Source organism: Stomoxys calcitrans, chromosome 2, assembly GCF_963082655.1.
Source record: "Stomoxys calcitrans chromosome 2, idStoCalc2.1, whole genome shotgun sequence".
Classification (NCBI taxonomy): domain Eukaryota; kingdom Metazoa; phylum Arthropoda; class Insecta; order Diptera; family Muscidae; genus Stomoxys; species Stomoxys calcitrans.
The window spans coordinates 31,352,209-31,376,522 of record NC_081553.1 but is presented as its reverse complement, the minus strand read 5'-3'; the positions used below and the strand labels follow the sequence as shown (position 1 = coordinate 31,376,522).

The 24,314-nt window shown below is 37.8% G+C and overlaps 1 protein-coding gene across 1 annotated transcript in view; it reads left to right on the top strand.

Moving 5' to 3' along the window:
• The window catches only part of LOC106086889 (neural cell adhesion molecule 1), a 679,760-nt gene that overhangs the window by 115,321 nt on the left and 540,125 nt on the right, over positions 1-24,314 (top strand). Inside the window, exon 2 of the mRNA XM_059361833.1 lies at positions 17,241-18,464. Within this exon, the coding sequence (XP_059217816.1) occupies positions 17,681-18,464 (784 nt within the window). The 5' untranslated portion in view covers positions 17,241-17,680. The remainder of the gene's footprint in view (positions 1-17,240; positions 18,465-24,314) is intronic.

Genomic DNA, 24,314 nt, shown 5'->3' with positions numbered 1-24,314 from the left:
TAACATAAAACGTAAATTTTGCCTATGAACATTCCACTACGGAACAGGGGCAAACTTCTCATATATCAATTAGTGCAAGTAAAAGCTCAATGATAAGGGGCCTCCTTTTTATAGCCGAGTCCCAACGGCGTGCCGCAGTGCAACACCTCATTGGAGAGAAGTTTTACATGGCATAGTACTTGACAAATGTTGCCATCATTAGCAGGTAAAAACCACAGTTGACTATTTTTGCTGATGGTGTTGGCTGGATTTGAACCCAGGCGTTCAGCGTCATAGGCGGACATACTAACCTCTGCGCTACGGGGGCTCCCAAACTAGTAGCTACTAAAAAAGCATTAGGTTCGGCTCAGCCGAAACTTATATACCCTCATACATGGATCGCATTTCACATGACTTTGAATGACTTTTTATACTCTAATAATTTCGTCATTCTGCTTGTAACTCCTCGAAATATGCGTCTAAGACCCCATAAAGTATATATAATCTTGATGGTCATGACATTTTAAGTCGATCTAGCCATGTCCATCATTCTGTTTGTCCATCCGTCCGTCTGTCGAAAGTACGCAAACTTTCGAAGGAGTAAAACTAGGCGCTTGAAATTTTGCACAAGTACTTCTTATTAGTGTAGGTCAGTTGGGATTGTAAGTGGGCCAAATCGGTCAATGTTTTGATATAGCTAACATATAAACCGATCTTGGGTCTTGCCTCTTGACCTTCTAGTCTGTCCGACCATCTGTCGGAAGCACGCTCGAAGGAGTAAAGCTAGGCGCTTGAAATTTTGCACAAATACTTTTTGTTAGTGTAGGTCGGGTGGGATTGTAAATGGGCCAAATCGGTCCATGTTTTGATGTAGCTGCCTAATATACCAATCTTGGGTTTTGACTTCTTGAACCTCTAGAGAGCGCAATTCTTATCCGATTTTATTGAAATTTTGCACGTAGCGTTTTGGTATCACTTCCAACAACTGTGCTAAATATGGTTTAAATCGGTCCATGTTTTTATATAGCTGCCATATAAACCGATCTTGGGTCTTGACTTCTTCAGCCTCTAGAGGGCGCAATTCTCGTCCGATTTAACTGATTTAATTTAATTAATTTTGCACGTAGTGTTTTGATATCACTTCCAGCAACTGTGTTAGGTATGATTCAAATCCGTTCATAATCTGGTATAGCTGTCATATAAACCGATCTTGAATCTTGACTTCTGGCGCCAGTAGAGGGTGCTATTCTCATCAGATTTGGCTGAAATTTTGCATGAAGTGTTTGTTATGACTTCCTATTGCTGTGCTATGTATGGCGCGAATCGGTACATAACCTGATATAGCTGCCATATAAACCGATCTTGGGTCTAGATTTCTTGAACCTCTAGAGAGCGCAATTCTCATCCGATTTGGAAGAAATTTTGTACAACGGCTTCTCTCATGACCTTCTAAAAACGTGTTCAATATGGTCGGAATCCATCAATAGCTTGATGCAGCTCCCATATTAACCTCTCTCCCGATTTTGCTTTTTGAGCCCCTACAAGGCGCAATTCTTATCCGAATGAACTGAAGTATTAAACAATGACTTCTACAATGGTAAGCACTCATTTATGGTCCGAATCGGACTATAACTTGATATGGCTCCAATGGCATAACAGTTCTTATTTAATATTCTTTGTTTGCCTAAAAAGAGATATCGCGCATAGAACTCGACAAATGCGATCAATGGTGGAGGGAGATTCGGCCCGGCCGAACTTGGCACGCTCTTACTTGTTCATTAGTTCTAATTCCTTTTCCAAATGCTGTGGTCCATGAATACTGTCACTGATATGCCACACATGTGTCCTCCCATGTTGTAATAATAGTGATGAAGTTGCTCGTGGCATCCACACTGAGTGCATTTAGGATCCCCAACAAAGGTAGCTAGTAGTAAAATGTGGATGCTGATGATGCTGATGCTTAAAGTTGCTGTAGTTGCCGCTTTTGCAGTCGTTAAATAAATGCATAATGATGTTGACGATAATGACAAACCAGCAAACATGAGATATATTGACTTAAAAAGGAGAAAAAAGGAAGTACGATATGAAATTGTGGCATTGATGTTGTGTTTGGTGCTAGAAGTAGTGGTGAGAGCATTGTAAAGAGGGAAAAGTGAAAACTTTACAGATATGAGTAAGGCATAGAAGACAGATTAGTGCCTTACACAGAAAAAAAAAACTTTTTTGACCACGAAGGAACTTCTAAACAATATCAATGCGTGCCAAATAAGGATCTAATCGGTCTATAGCCTAATATAGCTGTCATATATACCGATCTGGATTCTTGACTTCTTTAGCCTCTAGAGGGCGCAATTCCGATCCGATTTGGCTGATATTTAGCATGAGATGTTTTGTTATGACTTCCAACAACTGTGTCAAATATGGTTCAAATCGATCCATAACCTGATATAGCTGTCATATAAACCGATCTGGGATCTTGACTTCTTCAGCCTCTAGAGGCCGCAATTCTCATCCGATTTGGCTGAAATTTGGCATGACGTGTTTCGTTACGACGTCCAACAACTGTGTCAAATATGGTTCAAATCGATCCATAACCTGATACAGCTGCCATATAAACCGATCTGAGATTTTGACTTCTTGACCCTCTAGAGGGCGCAATTCCTATCCGATTTAGCTGAAATTTTGTGTGAGGTGTTCTGTTATGACTTCCATCAACTATGTCAAATGTGGTTCAAATCGGTCCACAATCTGATATAGCTGCCATATAAACCGATCTGGGATCTTGACTTCTTGGGCCTCTAGAGGGTGTAATTATTATCCGATTTGGATGAAATTTTGTGCAACAACTTCTCTCATGACTTCAACATACGTAATAATAGTCTGAATCGGTCTATAGCCTGATGCAGCTCCCATATATACCGATCTCCCTATTTTACTTCTTGAGCCTCTAAAGCTGCGCCATTTTTATTCGAATTGGCTGAACTTTTACACAACGACTTACACATTCAGTTTAGTTATGGTCCGGACCATAGGTTGACATATCTTTTTTTTCTTTTATAATATGTTTGCCTAAAAAGAGATACCAGGAAAAAACTCGACAGATGCGATCCATGTTGGATGGTATATAAGATTCGGCCCGGCCGAACTTATCACGCTCTTACTTGTTTTGCCTAAAAAGACACACCACGCAAAGAACTCGACAAATTCGATCCATGGTGGGGGGTATATAATATTCGACCCGGCCGAACTTAGCACACTCTTACTTGTTAATATTGTTGTGGCAGTGTGTTGCAAACTGAGCCGACAGCCTTTGCCGACAAACCACTTTGTCGGGTTAATCCGGTATGTATTGGGTGGCCCAAAAAGTAATTGCGCATTTTTCATATAGTCGGCGTTGACAAATTTTTTCACAGCTTGTGACTCTGTAATTGCATTCTTTCTTCTGTCAGTTATCAGCTGTTACTTTTAGCTTGCTTTAGAAAAAAAATGTAAGAAAAGTATATTTGATTAAAGTTCATTCTAAGTTTTATTACAAATGCATTTACTTTCTTTTAAAAAATCCGCAATTACTTTTTGGGCAACTCAATACAACTTGCTGCCATGGAATTGCCTTTCAAATGTCGTCAATATTTGAAGACATTTGACGACGTTATAGGTAAGATTAGACTTTAAACGCAGTCTTAGTTCAGGCTCACTAAGCCAATTTTTTCCATTGGGCGTAGCGTCCCGGTATGTAGCGATATCGGATTAGCAATGCCTCGGGTTCGATTCAAACCAAAGTCTTGGTCTCTAGCTATTGGGATATCCCAATGGACTTTAAATTGTCTAAGTGAGTCTGTAAAGGAAAACCACTCTGACCTTACCTAACCTTACCACTGCAGCGAAAGAACATAGCCTCTGGTTGGAATTAAACCATGGACTCCACAATCACAAACCGAGTTCGCAACTAACTTTGCTATCGGAACGCATTAGTGAGGGAATAACCCCTATCAAAAATTTGTATGCTATACTCGACAGGATTCAGATCCAGGAGTGCGTAATTATAAGCTCAGGAGCAAACCAATGTGGCATCGTGATCCTCTGCGTTATACAACATGGGAGACGATTTCTATACAGTTTCACTGAATTGATATCTTGAGCCCCTAAAAGATTGATTGATTGAACTAAGTTTGTGACCCCCAATATCCATGTCAACTAACGCCTATATAGGTTTATGTATACAGATAAAGCTTAGGAGGCCCTGCAGAGCAGACGTTAGCATGTGCGCCTTTGACGCTGAATGCCTGGGTTCGATTCCTGGCGAGACCATCAGAAAAAATTTTCAGCGGTGGTTTTCCCCTCTTAACGCTTGCAACATTTATGAGGTACTATGCCATGTTGCTTTTGAAAAACACACCCATAGTTGGACATTGTTAGCTCGACGTAGAATATCCTGTCAATTCAATATATGATTTTTTTTTAATCTCAGGAATCTTAGCACGGGAACATAAGCCCATGGGCTAGGAAATAATGCTCACACTAGCACTTGTGCCTAACACTGTCATATGTATGCATTTGTTACCAACGGCATGAATATGTCATAATATCCCTGTTCTATGATATAGACCCTCTTCCTGCCAAAGTGGATATGTATGATGCAACCGAACTAGGCACACATCATTATCCATGACATCTTTGTTGTTTTTGTTTTTTTTTTTGGTGTGTGGTCGGTCTGTGCAATTTGTGCAAAAATGGCATCACTTGCATAAATGCTTTTTCACAAAACCGACCATAGAAGCAAAGGCAAAGAATGCTTAGAGGATAATCCATTTCGGCATAATAAATAAGGCAGTAATTGCAAACTATAAAACTTGTTTACCAACGTGCAGACACATTTGGACGCATATGCATGTGTGTGCTCAAACACACACACACACATACACACAATTATAACTATATTCTTGCTTACTAACGCACACACACGGAAATTTTACATTCACTTACTTGTGTAGAGATTTGCTTTTAGATTTACAAACTCTCAAGCATGCCAATGTGAGGGAATTATTAAATCCTTCATCTGAAAACTCTCTGGAGTTGTTAAAAGATGTTCCTTTTCTCAATTCATGCATTTTGTTAGTCCTGTTTTTCTCTTTTATTTTTATGCAAATAATGATATGCCCAAGCACATGGACATATTTAAGTTATGCCCTGCAAGGATTTTCACTGAAAAGAGGAGGGGAGAAAAATTTTAGGAAATTTGGATTTACTGAGGTAAAGTTGATGCCACATGAAATTGAAGGAGTGGTCACATATTAAAAAACAAAATGCCATAAAAAAAGCTTTAAGTTCGGCCGGGTCGGGAGTCAACGCACTTTACTGAGGCAAACTTCAGCGAAATCTGGTAATAAATCTGCAATTTATTGGCCTAAAAAGGTAAATCGGGACTGAAGACAGCTATATGGATAAAACCCCATCTGGACAATATTTAGCACGGCAGTCCAGGGGGGGGATCGGTCTATACTATATTAAGGGGGATCGGTCTATACTATATTAAGATATTGTCCGATCTATACCATATTCTAAACGGATATCAAAGGTCCTGTGAAAACTCACTGATATTGTTCGATATGGACCAGATTACCATTTCGAGGGTCCTAAGAAAACTGACTGTGCCAAATTTCACTAAAATCTGAAAATAACTGCGGCTTCTATAGCCTTTCACCATAAATCGGGCGATCGGCCTATATGAGGACTAAATGAAGAAATCGTCCGATCTAGACCATATTCTATGGGAATGTTGAGGGTTCCAGGACAATTCAATATGCCGAATTTTAGTTAAATCGGGCCTTTTATGCATCTCAGACCTTAAATCGGTAAATCGGTCTATATGGTAACTATTACAAGATGTTGTCCAATCCAAACCATATTCGTCACCGAGGATAAAGGTCCTAAGAAAACTGACTGTGCTAAATTTCAGCGAAATCGAATAATAAAATCGGCTTCTGTGTACCTTTAAATTTAAATCGGGGGATCGGTCTATATGGAGGCTATATCAAGTTATTGTCCTATCTGAACCATATTCGATGTGGATGTCAAGGGTCGTAAAACTTTATATCCTTATTATACCCACCACCATAAGATAAGGGGTATATTCATTTAGCCATTCCATTTGCAACACATTGAAATATCCATTTCCGACCCTACAAAGTATATATAAAGGGTGATTTTTTTGAGGTTAGGATTTTCATGCATTAGTATTTGACAGATCACGTGGGATTTCAGACATGGTGTCAAAGAGAAAGATGCTCAGTATGCTTTGACATTTCATCATGAATAGACTTACTAACGAGCAACGCTTGCAAATCATTGAATTTTATTACCAAAATCAGTGTTCGGTTCGAAATGTGTTCATTCACCGTAACGTTGCGTCCAACAGCATCTTTGAAAAAATACGGTCCAATGATTCCACCAGCGTACAAACGACACCACACAGTGCATTTTTCGGGATGCATGGGCAGTTCTTGAACGGCTTCTGGTTGCTCTTCACTCCAAATGCGGCAATTTTGCTTATTTACGTAGCCATTCAACCAGAAATAAGCCTCATCGCTGAACAAAATTTGTCAAAATTTGAACACATTTCGAAGCGAACACTGATTTTGGTAATAAAATTCAATGATTTGCAAGAGTTGTTCGTTAGTAAGTCTATTCATGATGAAATGTCAAAGCATACTGAGCATCTTTCTCTTTGACACCATGTCTGAAATCCCACGTGATCTGTCAAATACTAATGCATGAAAATCCTAACCTCAAAAAAATCACCCTTTACATATATTCTGGATCCTCTCGACATTCAGAGTCTATCTCGCCATGTCCGTCCGTCCGTCTGTCAAAATCCCAATAGCGGTCGAATGCGTAAGGCAAGCCGCTTGCAATTTTGTGTAGGTACTTCTTATTGATGTGGGTCATTGGTGATTGCAAATGGTTCATATCGGTTCACATTTGGATACAGCCTCCATATAAACCGATCCCCCGATTTGACTTCTTGAGCCCTTAGAAGTCTCTATTTTCATCCAGTTTGGCTAAAATTTGGGAAAAAGACATAAGTTACGACTTCCAGAGTCAATGACAAGTATGATCCGAATCGGTCTATAAACAGGTATAGCTCCCATATAAACCAATCCCCCGATTTGACTTCTTGAGCCCTCCGAATGAGTCAATATGTTAGAATTGGCCCCCCAAGTACCGAAATCCGGATATGGCAGCTATATCCAAATCTGGATCGATTTGGGCCAAGGTGCTGAAAAATTTCGAAGAGCATAACACAACTCACTGTCCCAAATTTCGGCGACATCGGACAATAAATACGCCATTTATGGGCCTAAAACCTTAAATCGAAAGATCGGTCTATATGGCAAAATTGCAAATTTTGCCCATGAACATTCCACTAAGGAATAGGGGCCAACTTCTCATATATCAATAATTGCAGTCCTATTCATGTCTAAGCTCAATGATGAGGGGCCTCCTTGTTATAGCCGAGTCCGAACGGCGTGCCACAGTGCAACACCTCTTTAGAGAGAGAAGTTTTACATGGCATAGTACCTCAAAAATGTTGCCAGCGTTAGGAGGAGAAAAGCACCGCTGAAAATTTTTTCTGATGGTCTCGCCAGGATTCGAACCCAGACGTTTAACCTCTGCGCTACGGTGGCCTGCTCGGCTTGTATGCCATCCATATATAAATATGATCGAATCTGGACCGTAATCGGGTCAAATGAAGCGAGATTTAAAACAAATCACTTGTTAAAATTCAGCAAAATCGAGTAATAAATGCGGTTTTTATGGGCTTGAGACCCTTAGTTGGCTAATCGTTCTATATGGTATACGGCCATATATGAACTTTGTTTTTTTTTTTTTTTTTAATTGTTCCCCACTTTCCATACTCCTGCTTCGTTTCTCCTTTGGTTTTCCCCATGGTGTGACAAACAATTTTAAGAATTTTCCTTTACGTTTTAGAAGAGAAAAAAAATCTTTTTTTGTTTGTGTCTCCTCTCAAAGGCGGCAACCTTACTTTTGCATTTTTTGGGCAGCTCACTTTTACTCAATCTTTAGAATTTATATGCATCATTGATATACTCGTACATGCATGCACATGCATTAGAAATCAGGCAGATAAAATAACTGACCACCAACCAATGGACTGAGGACACAGCAGCAAAGGACAAAAGAACTCAACGTTGGTTAGACAAGGCATTAAATGTTTACTTTGTTATCGACCAAGAGGAAAAAAAAGGCATACAGTTTCCCAACATAATACTCCCAACATAGTCACTCTCATCATGCTGTAAGGTCTTTTGCATGATCTGCAATGCACATGGCTATCTACAAAAATAAAGTTGGTATATTTGCATACTAATATTTCATAGAATTTTTGCATACTTTTAGGATGTAGGACGGATAGCAGCAGTAGCTCAGGGCGCCAACTAAGAGAACATAATGCATGCATGAATTTTGCATATTTGCTAGAAAGCCTCTTACAATAATCAAACAAACATTTGGAATGCATCAAATATAATGCATCATTAATTCCATTAAACTGCAATCTTTTAGCAGCATAAAATATGTTTGTTTGGTTTTAGGGCTAGGGGGAAAGTATTGTAGAAAAAAAAACAGAGAAATCTTTATTGTATACATTGATAATACTTTCAATTTATTTTTGGTATACTTTCTATCAAGTGTTAAATATATTTTCTTGCTTGCACTCTCACTCTGCATTTATTGCCTGACTCCACAAAAACTAGAATGCAATCCACTTTTCTCATGAAACTCTTTGTCGTTTGTAAAATTTAATATATATTGTCAAGTCATGCGTGTAATCTACAAAAGAGAAAATGCTTCTGCTTCATTTGCTCTTGTTCAAAGGCTGTTTAGGTTTAAATAAAACATTAAGCACAAAGGTTTATTTAAACTTTAAAGATGTGAATCAATAGAAAATTGAAGAAAAGAAAATTGTACAAAAAATGTTTGGGTTTAAATATAACGCAAATTAAAACCATAAATGGGCTAAATGAGAATTATCAAGTCAAAGTGTGATAAGTTCGGCCGGGGCGAACTTTGGGAACCCACTACCATGGATTCTGCTAAAAATTTACTCAATTGGACTCTGCCAAATCAACGAAAATATAAAGCTTCTAGAAGCCTTAGAAGACTTATGGGGAGATCCGTTTACATGGGAGCTACAACTTGGCATGGTTGTCGGAAGTCCTAAAAAAACAGCCTGTGGAAAACTTCAACCAAATCGGACAACGATTGCAGCTTCCAGGGGCTCAAGATCCTAACTCGCTAGATAGGTTGGAAGTCGTAACGGGGACTTCAGCCAAATCGAATAACAAGTGCGGCTTCTAGTAAAAAGTATGCCGTGTGAGAACGGGTAGAGATATATCTAAAAATGTTAGAGCTGAGCTGTCAGCAAGATCGTGTGCCAAATTTCAAGGCCCTATATTGTCAAGGCTCTAAATTTGGTCACCTCTGTATTCTGAAAAATTGTTCCGGCTGCCACATCTTCATTTGTGTGAGCTGTCAGCGAGAGCGTGTTCCAAATTTCAAGGCCCTATATTGTCAAGGCCGTAAATTTGGTCACCTCTATATTTTGAAAAATTGTTCCGGCTGTCAATTCATCATTTGTGATTCGATTTTAAAAGTTCTTTGTTTGCTGAATAGTGCCCATAAATCCCTCAAAAATCTGCTAGAGGTGTTCAATATCTTCACTGGTTTTGGGAATATACGAGTTTTAATATTTATTTGTAGAAATTTTGGCCGAGATAAGCATCGTATTTTGCAATTTATGAATTTCTTAGCGGTTCGATTTTAATTTTTATACCCACTACCGAAAGATGAGGGTATATTCATTTTGTCATTCCGTTTGCAACACATTGAAATATCCATTTCTGATCCCATAAAATATATGTATTGGGTTGCCCAAAAAGTAATTGCGGATTTTTTAAAAGAAAGTAAATGCATTTGTAATAAAACTTAGAATAAACTTTAATCAAATATACTTTTTTACACTTTTTTTTCTAAAGCAAGCTAAAAGTAACAGCTGATAACTGACAGAAGAAAGAATGCAATTACAGAGTCACAAGCTGTGAAAAAATTTGTCAACGCCGACTATATGAAAAATCCGCAATTACTTTTTGGGCAACCCATGATATATTCTTAATCAGCGTTAAAATCTAAGACGATCTAGCCATGTCCATCTGTCTGTCAGTTGAAATCACGCTACAAAATGCAATTTCAAATGCAAATTGGCCCATTAAGGAACTGGGGCAAACTTCTCACAAATTAATGAGTGCTGTCCGATTCAAATTTAAGCTCAATGATAAGGGACCTAGTTTTTATAGCCGAGTCCGAACCGGGTGCCCCAGAGCGACATCCCTTTAGGGAGAAGTTTTTACATGGCAAAGTACCTCACAAATGTCCCAGCATTAGGAGGAGATAACCACTTCTGGTACAATTTTCTGATGTTCCTGCTAGGATTCGAACCCAGGCATTCAGCGTCATAAGCGGACATGCTAACCTCTGGCTACTGTGGTCTCTAGTCTTTACAAATAGTGAAATTGAGCTGAAACTTTGCCCAGATTCTTTTTTTGTCCATAAGCAGGTTAAGTTCGAAGATGGGCTATATCGGACTATATATAGATATAGCCCCCATATAGACCGATTCGACTATTTTAGGTTTTAGGCCTATAAAAGCCACATATATTACCCGATTTTGCTGAAATTTGGGACAGTGTGTTGTGCTAGGTCACTCGACGTCCTACTTCAATATGACCCAAATCAGTTCAGATTTGGATGTAGCTGCCATATAGACAGATCTCCCGATTTAAGGTCTTGGGCGCATAAAAGGCGCATTTTTGTCCGATTTTGCCTATATTTGGGACAGTGAGTTGTGTTAGGCCCTTCGACATTCCACATCAGTTTGGCCCAGATCGGTCCAGATTTGAATATAGCTGTCATATAGACAGACTTATGGTCTTAGGCCCATAAAAGACGAATTTATTGTCCGCTTTCCACGAAATTTGAGGCAGGGAGTTGTGTTAGGCCATTTGACATGTTTTTGCAATTTGGCCCAGATCGGTCCAGATTTAAATAAAGCTGCCATATAGACCGATCTCTCGATCTTTGATTTTGGGTCCATAAAAGTCTCATTTATTGTCCGATATCGCTGAAATTTGGGACAGTGAATTGTTTTAGGGCCATTTTACATCCATTTTCAGTTTGACCCACATCGATTCAGATTTGAGTATAGCTGCCATGTAGACCAATCTCTCGATTTAAGGTCTTGCGCCCATAAATGGTGCATTTATTGTCAGATTTTGCCAAAATTTCGGACAGTGAGTTGTATTAGGCCCTTCGACATCCTCTTTCAATTTGATTTGTCTAGATTTGGATATAGCTGCCATATAGACCGATCTCTTGATTTAAGGTCTTAGGCCTATAAAAATGCATTTATTTTCCGATTTCGCCGTGACTTATCTAATGTACGCTTCAGATCGGTCTTTATTGGGATAAACTAACAAAAAAGACCAATATTTTGTTCTACAAAATTGAAGTTGAACTTATTAGACCACTCAATGTCCGTGCCGAATTTGGTCCAAATGGGTCGTCCACTTAACTATTCCTTTGTTCCTCGGAGTATTTTTATACCCTCCACCACAAGACTGGGGTATACTGATATACTGATTTCGTTTGTAACACCTCATAATGTTGATCTAAGACCCCAGAAAGTATATTTATTCAGGATCGTCTCGACGTTCTAAGTCGATCCATGTCCGCCCATCCGTCTGTCTGTCGAAATCACGATAGCGGTCAAACGCGTAAAGCTAGCCGCTTGAAATTTTGCACAGATAAATCTTATTAATGTGGGTCCTTGAAGAATGCAAATGAGCCATATCGGTTCAGATTTGTATATAGCTGCCATATAAACCGATAGCTCGATAAGACTGCTTGAGCCCTTGGAAGCCGCAATTTTCGTTTGATTTGGGCAAAATCTTGCAGATAGTGTTCCGCTATCACTTCTAACTATTGACCTTAGATCGATTCAAATCGGTCTTTAACTTTATATTGCTGCCATATAAACCGATCTCCCGATTTGACTTCTTGGGTCCCTGGAAGCCGTAATTTTCGCGCTATTTGGCTAAAATTTTGCACATAGTGTTCCGCTATAACTGCCAACAACTATTCCAAGTACAGTCAAAATCGGTCTATAACCTGATATAGCTGCCACATAAACCGGTCTCCCAACTTTACTTCTTGAGTCCCTGGGAGCCGCAATTTTCGAGAAAATTTTGCACCTACTGTCCCGCTATGACTGCCAAGAACTGTGACATGTACTGTGCAAATCGGTCTATAGCCTGATTTTAGATCCCATCTAAACCGATCTGCCAATTTGACTTTTTGAGCCCCTACAAGCAGTAATTTTTGTCCGAAATTGACTGTAATTTTGCATGCGGTGTTCTGTTACGACTTCCAACAGCTGTATCAAGTGCGGTCCAAATAAGGCGATAACTTGATATTGCTCCCATATAAACCGGTCTCTTGATTATCCTTGTTCGGTTCCTAGAAGCTTTAATTTTGCAGGTTTGAATGAAGTTTGGTGGTAGAATAAAATTATGCCCTTCAACTAAATTTAGTTTGTATTAATTTTTAGCAGAATCCATGATGGTGCGTTCCCAAGATTCGGCCCGGCCGAACTTAGCGCGCTTTTACTTGTTTAGCTTTCAGGGTGCATTACTGGCATAGCGGCCTAATCGCATGGGTTATTGGGTTGACACATGTATCCCACGATGCACAGTGGGATGGAAAACAAATATCGTTCTAATTTTTCACAAATTTGTAGATGATTTTTTTTTTTTTTTTAATGAGGAGAAATTTAGGCCACTTTTCTTCCCCACACTGGGGAAAAATGTTTGCACAATTGGCATTTTTTAAAAAAATGTCCGTACAGACATCAATCCTTGGATGGCGCAAAATATTTTTTGCTTGCAATTTGATATTACTTGGGGCAATGAAAATATGTTGTAAAGCTGGGGGTCTCGGCTGTGCGTTTTGAGAACTCGAAGGGGTTTCCCGGTTTTTTTTTGTTAAAAAATTCCAATTTTGTATTTGACAAATCTCCTATTAGAGTTAACACACGCATCTACATTAAGTCTTCTTTACAGTACAGTAAACGAAATTGATAGTGCTGGGCCAAGTTTTCTGTATAGAGACGAAACAATGCAATCACCTTTTTTTATGAAAAAAATCCAAAAAATTACTTTTTTCATTAATTTAGACTTTTTGATTTTTAACTCGCTTTACTTTTGACTCAAGAATCGGTCCTTGGTGCATACCGCAACAAGAAGATTAGTAAAATTTATTAGCTTTCCAAATCAGTTGAAAAATTTTAAGTCGATTCAGAAATGCAAGCAACAATGTAAGAGACCAGCCTCTGCGAAAATGTCAAAAAATAAAAATGTTAGTCGAATATCTTGGACATGATTTTTGTTACGCTTTTTAAGCACTTTCCAGCAAAAAATTTAAAAATCGGATCATTGACGCGTTTTTAACAGCCCGAACAAACTTTTGTAGGACCGAGGTGACCAAATTTGATGGCTTACTAATGGGTCCCTGGGACATCTAGGGCCCTGAAATATAAATTGGACAACACCTCAGCTATAACCGTGTAAAATTTCGTGAAGATATATCTATTCGTTCCAAAATGGCAGACTTATTTCCACCATTTTTTTCTCATCCCACTGTGCGATGTCGAGAGCTACTTGTGTCAATGGCCCTAACTTAGGAACAAATGCGTGGCCATTGGTTATTTAAAGGCGCCAATAACTCGTCTTGTTTTTTGGGTATCATAGTCACTCAGTATTTATGTAAGAATGAGTTCCATCCGACCCCTCTGAGACTTTCCTCTTGAAATCGCAAATTGCCAGAGGCTACATTTGCAGCCACTAAGCAATAATATGAAGTTTTCCACTATACGTATGGACTCGCCCGTGATAGCAATGATAATCACATAAGTTTGGGGTCAAGGTTCCAGCTTTTGTGGTGCTCACATTTATCCCGTATCGACCGGGGTTGAAACGTCCACACCTCAGGTAAATTTTTGTTAAGATGGAACCAAAATTGGGACTTCTACAAGCATACAAGTCCATATCGGATGCGAAATATTTATGGAAGCTTTGCCCAAACCTGAACGGATTTTACTTGTTGAGATGTGATCTAAAACGCCTCAAGCTAAATTTTGAGTAGTGAAGCTAAAATTTGCGGCTTCTACTGCCATATTGGTGTATGCTATCAAAAATATATATCTAAATGGATTTCGATTGTTGTTGAGACTTCAATCTACATATGTTATGCCAAATTATCACGAGATTGCATTGACAGACAGACAGAACCACGGACATTGTTAAATGGAAAAAGAAAGTGATTCTAAGTCGATCGGTATATTTAACAAAAGGGTTAAGCTCTTCTCCTTCTTGGTGCACCTTTCCCTCTAATATATATATTTCTTTTTGAATTCGTCCTCTTATTTACATTTAAATTTTAATTTGTAATAAATCTTGTAATTTTTCTCATTGTTGTTCGAAACATCTGTGTTTACTATTCATAAATCAAATACACAAAACCAAGCAGAACCCAAAATGTCATAATTTATGCAAAAACAAAAAAAAAATGTTTTCAAGAAATGATATGACAGCATACCCACACAACAAAAATAAGAAAACTACAAATTTCCAAAGAAAATTAGTAAAAGTTAAAAACAAAAAAATTAGAAAACTTTTTGCGGTTTTGTGGTCAAGCTTTAAGTTGCCGGTGAACAATGCGAAAATAAATGCAAAAAAAAGATAGAAACAAATGAAACTGTGCATAACTTGGGGTATGAGTTGAGAATATTATTATGTCTTGAAATGTGATATACAAATATTTACCTGAAACACTTTACAAAGAAGCTTGTCTCGTGTCACCACACTGATATATTCATAAATACATGAATTATTCATGAAATAAGGTTGAAAATACGTAGAAAATTTACTGTTCTTTTTTTTTGGAATGAGTTGTGACCCCAAGAAGTCGGTTTTAGAGTATAACTGGTAAGTCTAATGGAAATATGTTTTAAATTTATGTTGTGTGTTATAAAAACAAAAAATTTTTGTATTATTTGATGCATAATTTTAGGGGTCTGATGGAATAAGTTTTGTTAGTTAGTTCTGATTCACCTTAAGGAATTTTACTTGCTTAATTTGCTGGTTATGGAAAATAGACGGAAGGGAAATTAAAAAAGGAAAACCATTCCCTTTTCTCTCTCTCGCCAAACTGGATAAGATTAAAATTTCCTATTGTGATGATATCTGAGATTCAAAAGTTTTGACACATTTTTAGGCAGATTCAAACTTATGATCATTTAAATAGAGATGAACGAAAGATCAGAAATAGTTCAACTTGTTCTTCGAAGGTGCTTAATTCCTGGTATTGAATACTGGACCGACCATTTAAATATACGTAAAATATGAACCGATTTTGATAAAATTTTGTACTCGTATTGAGATGTCAAATAAAACACCAAAAATATTTGACTCAACTTGTTTTATCATATTTGTCATAAATATGTCAAAGTCATACAGTTTTGATTTTGTGTAATTAAGGCAAATATGATAAAACAAATTGAGTCATATACCGTCTACCGTGGCGCAGAGGTTTAGCAGGTTCGCCTATGATACCGAACGCCCGGGCTCAAGTCCCGGGGTAAATTTCAGAAAAAAATTTCAGCGATGATTATCCCCTTACTAATGCTGGCAACTTTGGCGAGCCATATAACACCTTATTTACCAAGTGTTGCCACCACGCGGCACTCCTTTCGGACTTGGCATAAAAAGGAGGCCCTTTATCACTGAGATTGAAATTGAATCAGACAGCATTCATTGATATGAGAGAAGTAAGTGAATGTTCATGGGAAATTCAGTAATTAGTCAAATATTTGACTAATGTGAACCTACCTTTAGAATATTTTGTAAAAATTGTATTTATAATAAACATTTTTACAAAATTCCATTTATTGAAGCCTTTGTCAATATAATTGTATTGCTTAATTATGCTTTAATAAAATAATCATAATTAACCCTAAAATTATGCTTTGAATTTTCATAATTCAATATTTTTTCATTTTTATACGTTCCACGATTAGGGGTTCGCTTCGCCATACATATATTTTGTAAAACCTTGTTTTAAGACCTTATTGTGTATTTTTGTAAGCCATAACATTTAGTGAGGCCTTTCGCAACCCGTCCATCCATTTGTAATACCTTCCTCACTGCCAATGAAAATCTGCCTATGAAAAAATATGTTTCTAATAAAAGCACTTATTCTGTCCATGCTGTAGTAAAAAAAGTCGACACTTTTCATATTTTATGTTATGCTTCAAAAAAGAATTGCATATTTCCCCTTAAACTATGCTTTGAAATATTTTTATAAATATTTTTCACAATTTACACCGAATGATTTTCATTATTAAATGTCATAAAATAGGTTCTTTCTCAATCATATATATGAAAAATTCATATATTTCCCACTTCAAATGAAATTCACTAGTTTGGTATGCTTGAGTGATAATGCTACAATTTGATGGCTTTCATGCACAACATGGAGTGTGTTTTCAAACAATTTCATTAGATTGGCAAATTGCTCTATAATTCTTGATAAACAAGGACATAAATGTATGGCTTGCTGGCCATGTCCATTATGAAGAGTGAAAAAAAAAAAAATTTAAAAATTTCCCTACTTATATGAAAAAGCATAATGACAGAGAGTGTTGAAGCAATTAAGCGGTTTAATACACATTTTATGATGCGAAAATGCAATATAAAAGCTTCGAAGTGTTAGAGGGTGGTCATACAAGAGATTTTTGGAATTTTTCAGTATGCCAAAGTCGAAAAAAAGGCCAAAAATTTAATGAAATGTTTCAATTCAAATTAAATTTTTGACAAATTTGAAATAGGCTACATGAAAATTAAATTTATAGCTAAAAATTTAGATAAAAAATATGATATTTGTGCCATCAGACATAATTGGATCAAATTATATGTAATTAGATACAACTAGACTCAAGTCGATCAAATTTGATCTCAGGTTGTCCCAAATTTTTTAACTTTTTGTGCTAGGGAGTTTTTACATTGACTTTTTTACTTTCCTATATATGCGATATTATGTTTTATTCTAAATCTCTTTTTTTCTCTTTTCAGAAAAGGAATTCATTAAAATAAAGTAAAAGCTCCTCATGACTTGCTGCATTGCTTCAAATAAAAAATGCCTAAAAGTATGCTTTGCAATGGTATTACAATGGCTGAGCATTAATTAATAACCTTAGGCTTTTAATTATCTTTTATGTGCATTTGAAAATGCAACTTGCACTTATAATGGAATGTAATTAACACAAATCCAAAGTTTAACAAAAAAGAAAACTCCACTCCAAGAAGAAGAATAAGAATAGGAGGAAAAACAACCCCATAAACAATATAAATTAACACTTAAAGCAAATAGAGAAACCGCTCTTACGCTCAACGAAACGAGAAAACTACTAAATAAGTAAGCTTGTGAAGTTTTTTTGTTTGTTGTTTTTCTCTTCAGCCCCGATTTATTTCTTGCAAAAACAAAAAAAAACGTAAAAAATTCAAGCAGAACAATGCCTTTAATTGTACAGCGGCAACAGCAACATAGCATACTTAAGGGCTCTCAACAGCATTCGCAACAACGCCAACATACAGAAGAAAATTGTACATGTGCAAACATTTTAGCTAATAAAAACTTTAGCAGCACCGCCACTACCATCACTGCCATTGATTCCTTTGTCTCCTCCTGCAGCAGCAATAATACCAAAGCCACAGCCACAAACAGTAACATCAACATTAGCAGTTGTAGTAGCCGCAGCAACAGCAACATCACAATGAATCAAATGCCTTTTAAACGTGCTGTTCACAACATTGCCAAGGATGTTGTTAAGGAGGCTCCTGCGCACAAGACCAGCATTATTTCGACCAGCTACTGCCAGAGCAATCGAGACCCCAATGGCAGCAATAACAATAACACCTTCACATCATTGGCAGTCAACAGCAACAAAATATCTGAATTTTCTTATTGTGCAACTGAAGTAGTTGCAGCAACACAAACATTGCCACCAACAGCACCACCATCGACAGCAGCATCGTCGTTTTTTGGTGGTATTTTGGTTTCCAACCTTTACAGTTCCACCACACCAAATATAACATCAGCAGCAACATCATCATTCGAAACATCTTCACCAACACCATCATCATCATCGTCGTCTGCATTACCATCGTCACTTCCCCTCGCAGTGTATTTGGAAATGAAAAAGTGTTGCCGGCGTTTTTTAATTGTAATTACCCTCATTTGTTTGCTGCATTCGTGTCTATTGTGGAATAGCGCTGCCGCTGCCATTTCAAATCGAGGTAAGTTTTAGCACAATAGTTTTCAAAAGTTTCTTGCCTCGTAGACATTAACGGTTCACCATATTGGGAAAAAAGAGATGAAACTCGAAGAAAGAGACTAATGGTCGGAAAAATATAGTTTCGAAATAAATCCAAGTTTTTTTTTATTTGTATAAACTCCACAACTCAGCGATGAAAACAAAAATTTGGCGGATAAATCGTATCGGGTAAAACCAGCGTATATACCCGCATAGAAAAAACCATGGGGTTGTCAATATTGACCTCATTGGTTCAATACAATGAATTACCACACAGATGTTACCAGATCAACCACAAATATTCATAAAACAACAACAAAAATTTTTTAAGAACGAAACATTCAATGGTATTCTCGAGAATTAACATTCCGAAACATAATCAACAACTCGAGTTTACAAAACCAACACCGCATGTTGTCAATATTTCAACAACGCCCAGTGGAAAAAACTCGAAAAGCTAGCAAACAATTTGCCATTTGAGGACGGGTATAGATATCTCTTTGAACTGCTTTTAAATTGTTAGAACTGAGGTGCTAACAAGAAAATGTGTAAAATTTTAAGGTCCTAGGTGGTTCAGGCGCTTCTTGGTAGGCCCCTTGAGTTGGCCACCTCGGCATTTTGAAAATTTGTTTGGACTGCCAAATTTTTATTTGTGGTCCGATTTACAAAAACTCCGCTTGGGGTCTGAAATATCTATTATGACCCTTCACCATAGGATGGGGGTATACTAATTTCGTCATTATGTTTGTAACTCCTCGAAATATTCATCTATGACCCCATTAAGTATATAAACAAACCACCTCATTTAAAATTTCAGCCAAATCGCGCCCTCTACCGGTTCAAGAAGTAAAGATTCGAGATAGGCTTAAATGGGAGGCATATCAGGTAATATACCGATTTGAGCCATACTTAACAAAGTTGTTAATGGTCGAATCAGAGCACTTCATGCAAAATTTCAGCCTAATCGGTTAATAAATGCGCCCTCTAGAGGCTGAAGGAGTCAAGATCTGAGATCGGTTTATTTCGGGCTATATCAGGTGGTGAACCGATTTGAACATACATGGCATAGTTGTTGATGGTCATAGCAATACACTTTACGCTAGATTTCAGTCAAATTGGATTTTAATTGCGCCCTCTAGCGGCTCAAGAAGTAAAGATTCGAGATCGGCTTATATAGGAGGTATATCAGGTAATATACCGATTTGAGCCATACTTAACAAAGTTGTTGATGGTCGAACCAGAGCACTTCATGCAAAATTTCAGCCAAATCGATAAATAAATGCGCCCTCTAGAGGCTGAAGGAGTCAAGATCTGAGATCGGTTTAATCGGGCTATATCAGGTGGTGAACCGATTTGAACATACATGGCATAGTTGTTGATGGTCATACCAAAACACTTCACGCTAGATTTCAGCCAAATTGGATATTAATTGCGCCCTCTAGCGGCTCAAGAAGTAAAGATTTGAGATCGGCTTATATGAAAGCTGTATCAGCTTGTGACCCGATTTCGAACATACTTGGCACAGTTGTTGAAAGTCAAACCAAAACGTTTTACGCAAAGTTTTAGCCGAATCGGGTACTTATTGTGCCCTCTGGAAGCTGAAGAAGTCACGATCCGAGATGGGTTTATATGAGAGCTATATCAGGTTATGAACTGATTTAGACCATACTTGGCATAGTTGTTGATGGTCATACCAAAACACTTGACGCTAGATATTGGATATTAATTGCGCCCTCTAGCGGCTTAAGAATTCAAGATCAGAGATCGGTTTATATCGGAGCTATATCAGGTGATGAACCGATTTGAACATACTTGGTGCATTTGTTGATGGTCAAACCGAAACATTTCATGCAAAATTTCAGCCAAATCGGATAATAAGTGCGCCCTCTAGAGGTTGAAGGAGTCAAAATCTTATATCCGTTTATATCGGGTTATATCAGGTGATGAACCGATTTGAACATACTTAGCTTAGTTGTTGATGTTGATACTTAGCTCAGTTGATTCAGCCAAAGTGGATATAAATTGCGTACCCTAGAGGCTCACGAATTGGAGATTTGGGAGCTATATCAAAACTTCGACCGATATTGCCCATTTACAATCCCAATCGTCTTACACTAATAGGAAGTATTTGTGCATAATTTCTACAAGCTTGATATCGTTGGATTTATATATAAAAGGACTTTTATTCGCAGTAGGCCAAACAAATTTGGAATTTTGGCATACCACAGTAGAGTTAAGCTAAAAACTTTAGTAATAATGGAACTCCCCGCTATGCTGTCCTGTTTGTATATTTTTTTTAGAAAAACCCCCTAAAGTATGCTACAAATGAAATAACATTCTAACACATTATCAACATTTCACATAACATAAATAAAAATAACAACATTGTTGTTTCTTTGTTTTACACATTAGTAAGAGGGGCATGCCTTACGTTTCCCATCATCAATAAAAACCACCAACGATAGTAAACGATAAAGTAAAGCAATAATATTGATATTCATGATATTCATGCCAATAAGAGGAAATCATATTTTTATAGACTATCAAATTGAATTTGAAAACAAAAGAAAAAGAACAAAGAGAGACATTGAAGTGGGTCAAACGCAAAAAGCGTAAAGACAAAAAGATAAAAAAAAACAAGTAAAAACGTTCATAGGTCAACCGATCCGAATTTACATACATTCCACCATGAATCGCACATGTCAAGTTCTTTGCCAGGTATCTTTTTATAGGCAAACAAAGGATAAGGGATAAGAATTGTTATGCTATTTGAGCCCGAAACGATTCATAACATTACCTATTTGGGCCACACTTGGCTTGGTTGTTGGAGACCATGGTAGATGCCATTGTGCATCAATTTCAGCCAATTCGGAAAAGACTTACGTCCTTTATAGGCTCAAGAAATAAAATCCGGAGATCGGTAATACCGGCAGTATGACCGATCTCCTGATTCGTACGCTTATAAATGGAACTAACTTTCTTCATAACGGATTACCATGTGCCAAATTTCAGAAAAGAAGTCAAATCGGAAGATCGGTTTATATGGGGACAATATCAGGTTTTTGAAGATTTGGAAGTCATAACGGGATACTATGTGCAAAATTTCAGAAAAATTGGATGAAAAGTGAGGCTTCCAGAAGCTCAAGAACTCAAATCGGGAGAACGGTTTATAGGGGAGCTATATTAGGTTATAGACCGATTCTGAGCGGACTTGACACAGTTGTTTGAAGTCATAACAGAACACTATGTGCAAAATTTCAAACAAATCGGACAAAAATTGCGGCTTCCAGTGGCTCAAGAAATCAAATCGGAGGATCGGTTTATATGAAAGCTATATCCAAATCTTATCCAATATGGCCCATTTGCCATCCCCAAAGACCTACATCAATATTTAGTATCTTCGCAAAATTTCAAGCGATTAGCTTTACGCGTTGGACGGATTTCGCGATTTCCACAGACGGACGGACGGACGGACGGACATGACTAGATCGACTCAGGATGAGCCCGGCCAGATCTGCTGCTACCGATTACGCTATGTTGGAGAAAAGTACTGTAAATTTGAAAATTTCTGCGTAATTGTAGTTGAAAATGTATTCCAATTTTCCTATGGATTTTTCTACACTCAAGTACCTCTTATTTAAACCCAACATTGCAATGGTCAGTAAAAGTCCTTCTTGGGGTGTGGTGAACCCCCAGAGACTCAAAAGTGAAAGTTACTTTCGTGCTCTATTTCCAAAGACCTATCATTTAAGATCCATATTGCTATGGTCGGTAAATATGTCCGATTTGAGGGGTTTTATGGGGGAAGGGGGAACCCCCTGTGAATTTGTATGCCAGATTCATTATCTACTCCCGCATACTTTTCATTAGACACCCATATTGTCCTTATCGGACCACTTTTGATTTTGGGTGGTATTTTTGGGGTAACGGTGTAGGGTCCGCCCCCTTCCTTTATCAATAAATTATAAAGTCTATTCCTACTTCGTGACCATATTCGTGATCTACTCCCGAATACCTTTCATTTGAGTCCCATATTGTCATGATCGTCAAATAAATCTATTTTAAGGGGTTTTGGGGCTGGGGCGCCCCCCAGGTACTTGGACGGTGGAGGGTCTGCCCCCTTCCTTTATCAATAAATTATAAAGTCTATTCCTACTTCGTGACCATATTCGTAATCTACTCCCGAATAGCTTTCATTTGAGTCCCATATTGTCATGATCGTCAAATAAACCTATTTTAAGGGGTTTTGGGGCTGGGGCGCCCCCCAACTTTGATTATGAAATTCGTACTCTACTCTTGAATAACTTTCATTTGAATCCCATGTCGTTCCGATAAGTCCACTTTTATTTTTGTGTAGTACTTTTTTTCATGATTGTCAAAATAAACCTATTTTAAGGGGTTTTGGGCTGGGGCGGCCCCCCAGATACTTGGACCCAACTTTTATTATGAAATTCGTACTCTATTCTTGAATAACTTTCGTTTGAATCCCATATTGTCTCGATCGGCCCACTTTTATTTTTGTGTAGTACTTTCGGAGTAAGGGGGAGGGTCCGTCCCCCTTCCGATATCAAAAAATTATATAGCCTATATTTCCTTCCAGACCAACCTACACTATCTGTGAAAATTTAGAATATAAAAAAAATACTTTTTGGATATTTGGTGTGGTATAAAAAATTACTTTTTGGGTATTTGGTGTGGTTGGATCCCAGTCTATTAAACTTCTGCTACCCCATATTTTTATTGGCAAAAGATTTTAAGTGATTTCACTTAAATTGCATAAGAACAAAACCCAATAACCGGGGGAAAAGAAAGCAAATACGCATAAATTGAACTCTCTCCTACCACATAAACACACACTCACTCATACATACATTTTCCCATACGTAATTCCTGAGTATAAAACGTGCCTTTTGGCTAACAGTGTGAGAACAGAGCAACGTGAAGTCAACACAAAACAATCAAACCATCAACGAGACCACCCTTTAGATGAGGCATGGTGTAATAACGCACCCACACACACACACACACACTCATACGATATATTTGGCTATGGATTTGGACAGAAAAATGTATCCCCAATAATGGTGAATACTCTTAGTTTGTTATTCGTTTTTACCATTCAAGCTTGAGGCTACTTCGTTGATGGTCTGGGGGCTAGAGCGATGGATGATATTGAAAGATGAAATTCCATGCTCGATGTCAAGGCAAGAACGCTTGTGAACGTATGGCGTACTCATAAATTGCCATCAGCCTTTTGGATTTTTACCAAAGTCACATGCAGACTGGATTTTATAGAAAAACCAAAAACAAAAGGAGCATATGTTACGCATTTTCTTTTTAACCACAGTCGGAAACTTTTTGAATGAAATACACTGGAAAAAATTTATGTCTTCCAAATGTAACAAATAGGTTAGGTTGAAAAGAGGGTGCAGATATTAATCCACCCCGTGCCACTATGGTCATACACCTAAGCCAATAATCGGCTTGTTACAACAAAAAGTAAACTCGACAAAGAAAATCTAAGTCAAGAATTCCATGCTACTTACAAATTCCTTAATTGTTTTCCATGCCACTCCCCTGAGTTGGTTCATGTCTGACATAGTGATCCCACCTAAGTGCCATTATCTGTTAGACACGAAAGCCGGGCAATGACAAAGGAAATGCTCCAACGTCTTATCATCTACCCCGCATTACATTCTATCACTTACGGGGTAGACGTCTGTTCTAGCCAGTAACAACAAAGCTGTAGACCTCGTCTAGATTAGGTCACATAGTTTTGGAATGCTCACAGCCCCTTCTTTGTAACCATCTATCTTTCGTTTTCCTTTGGGTC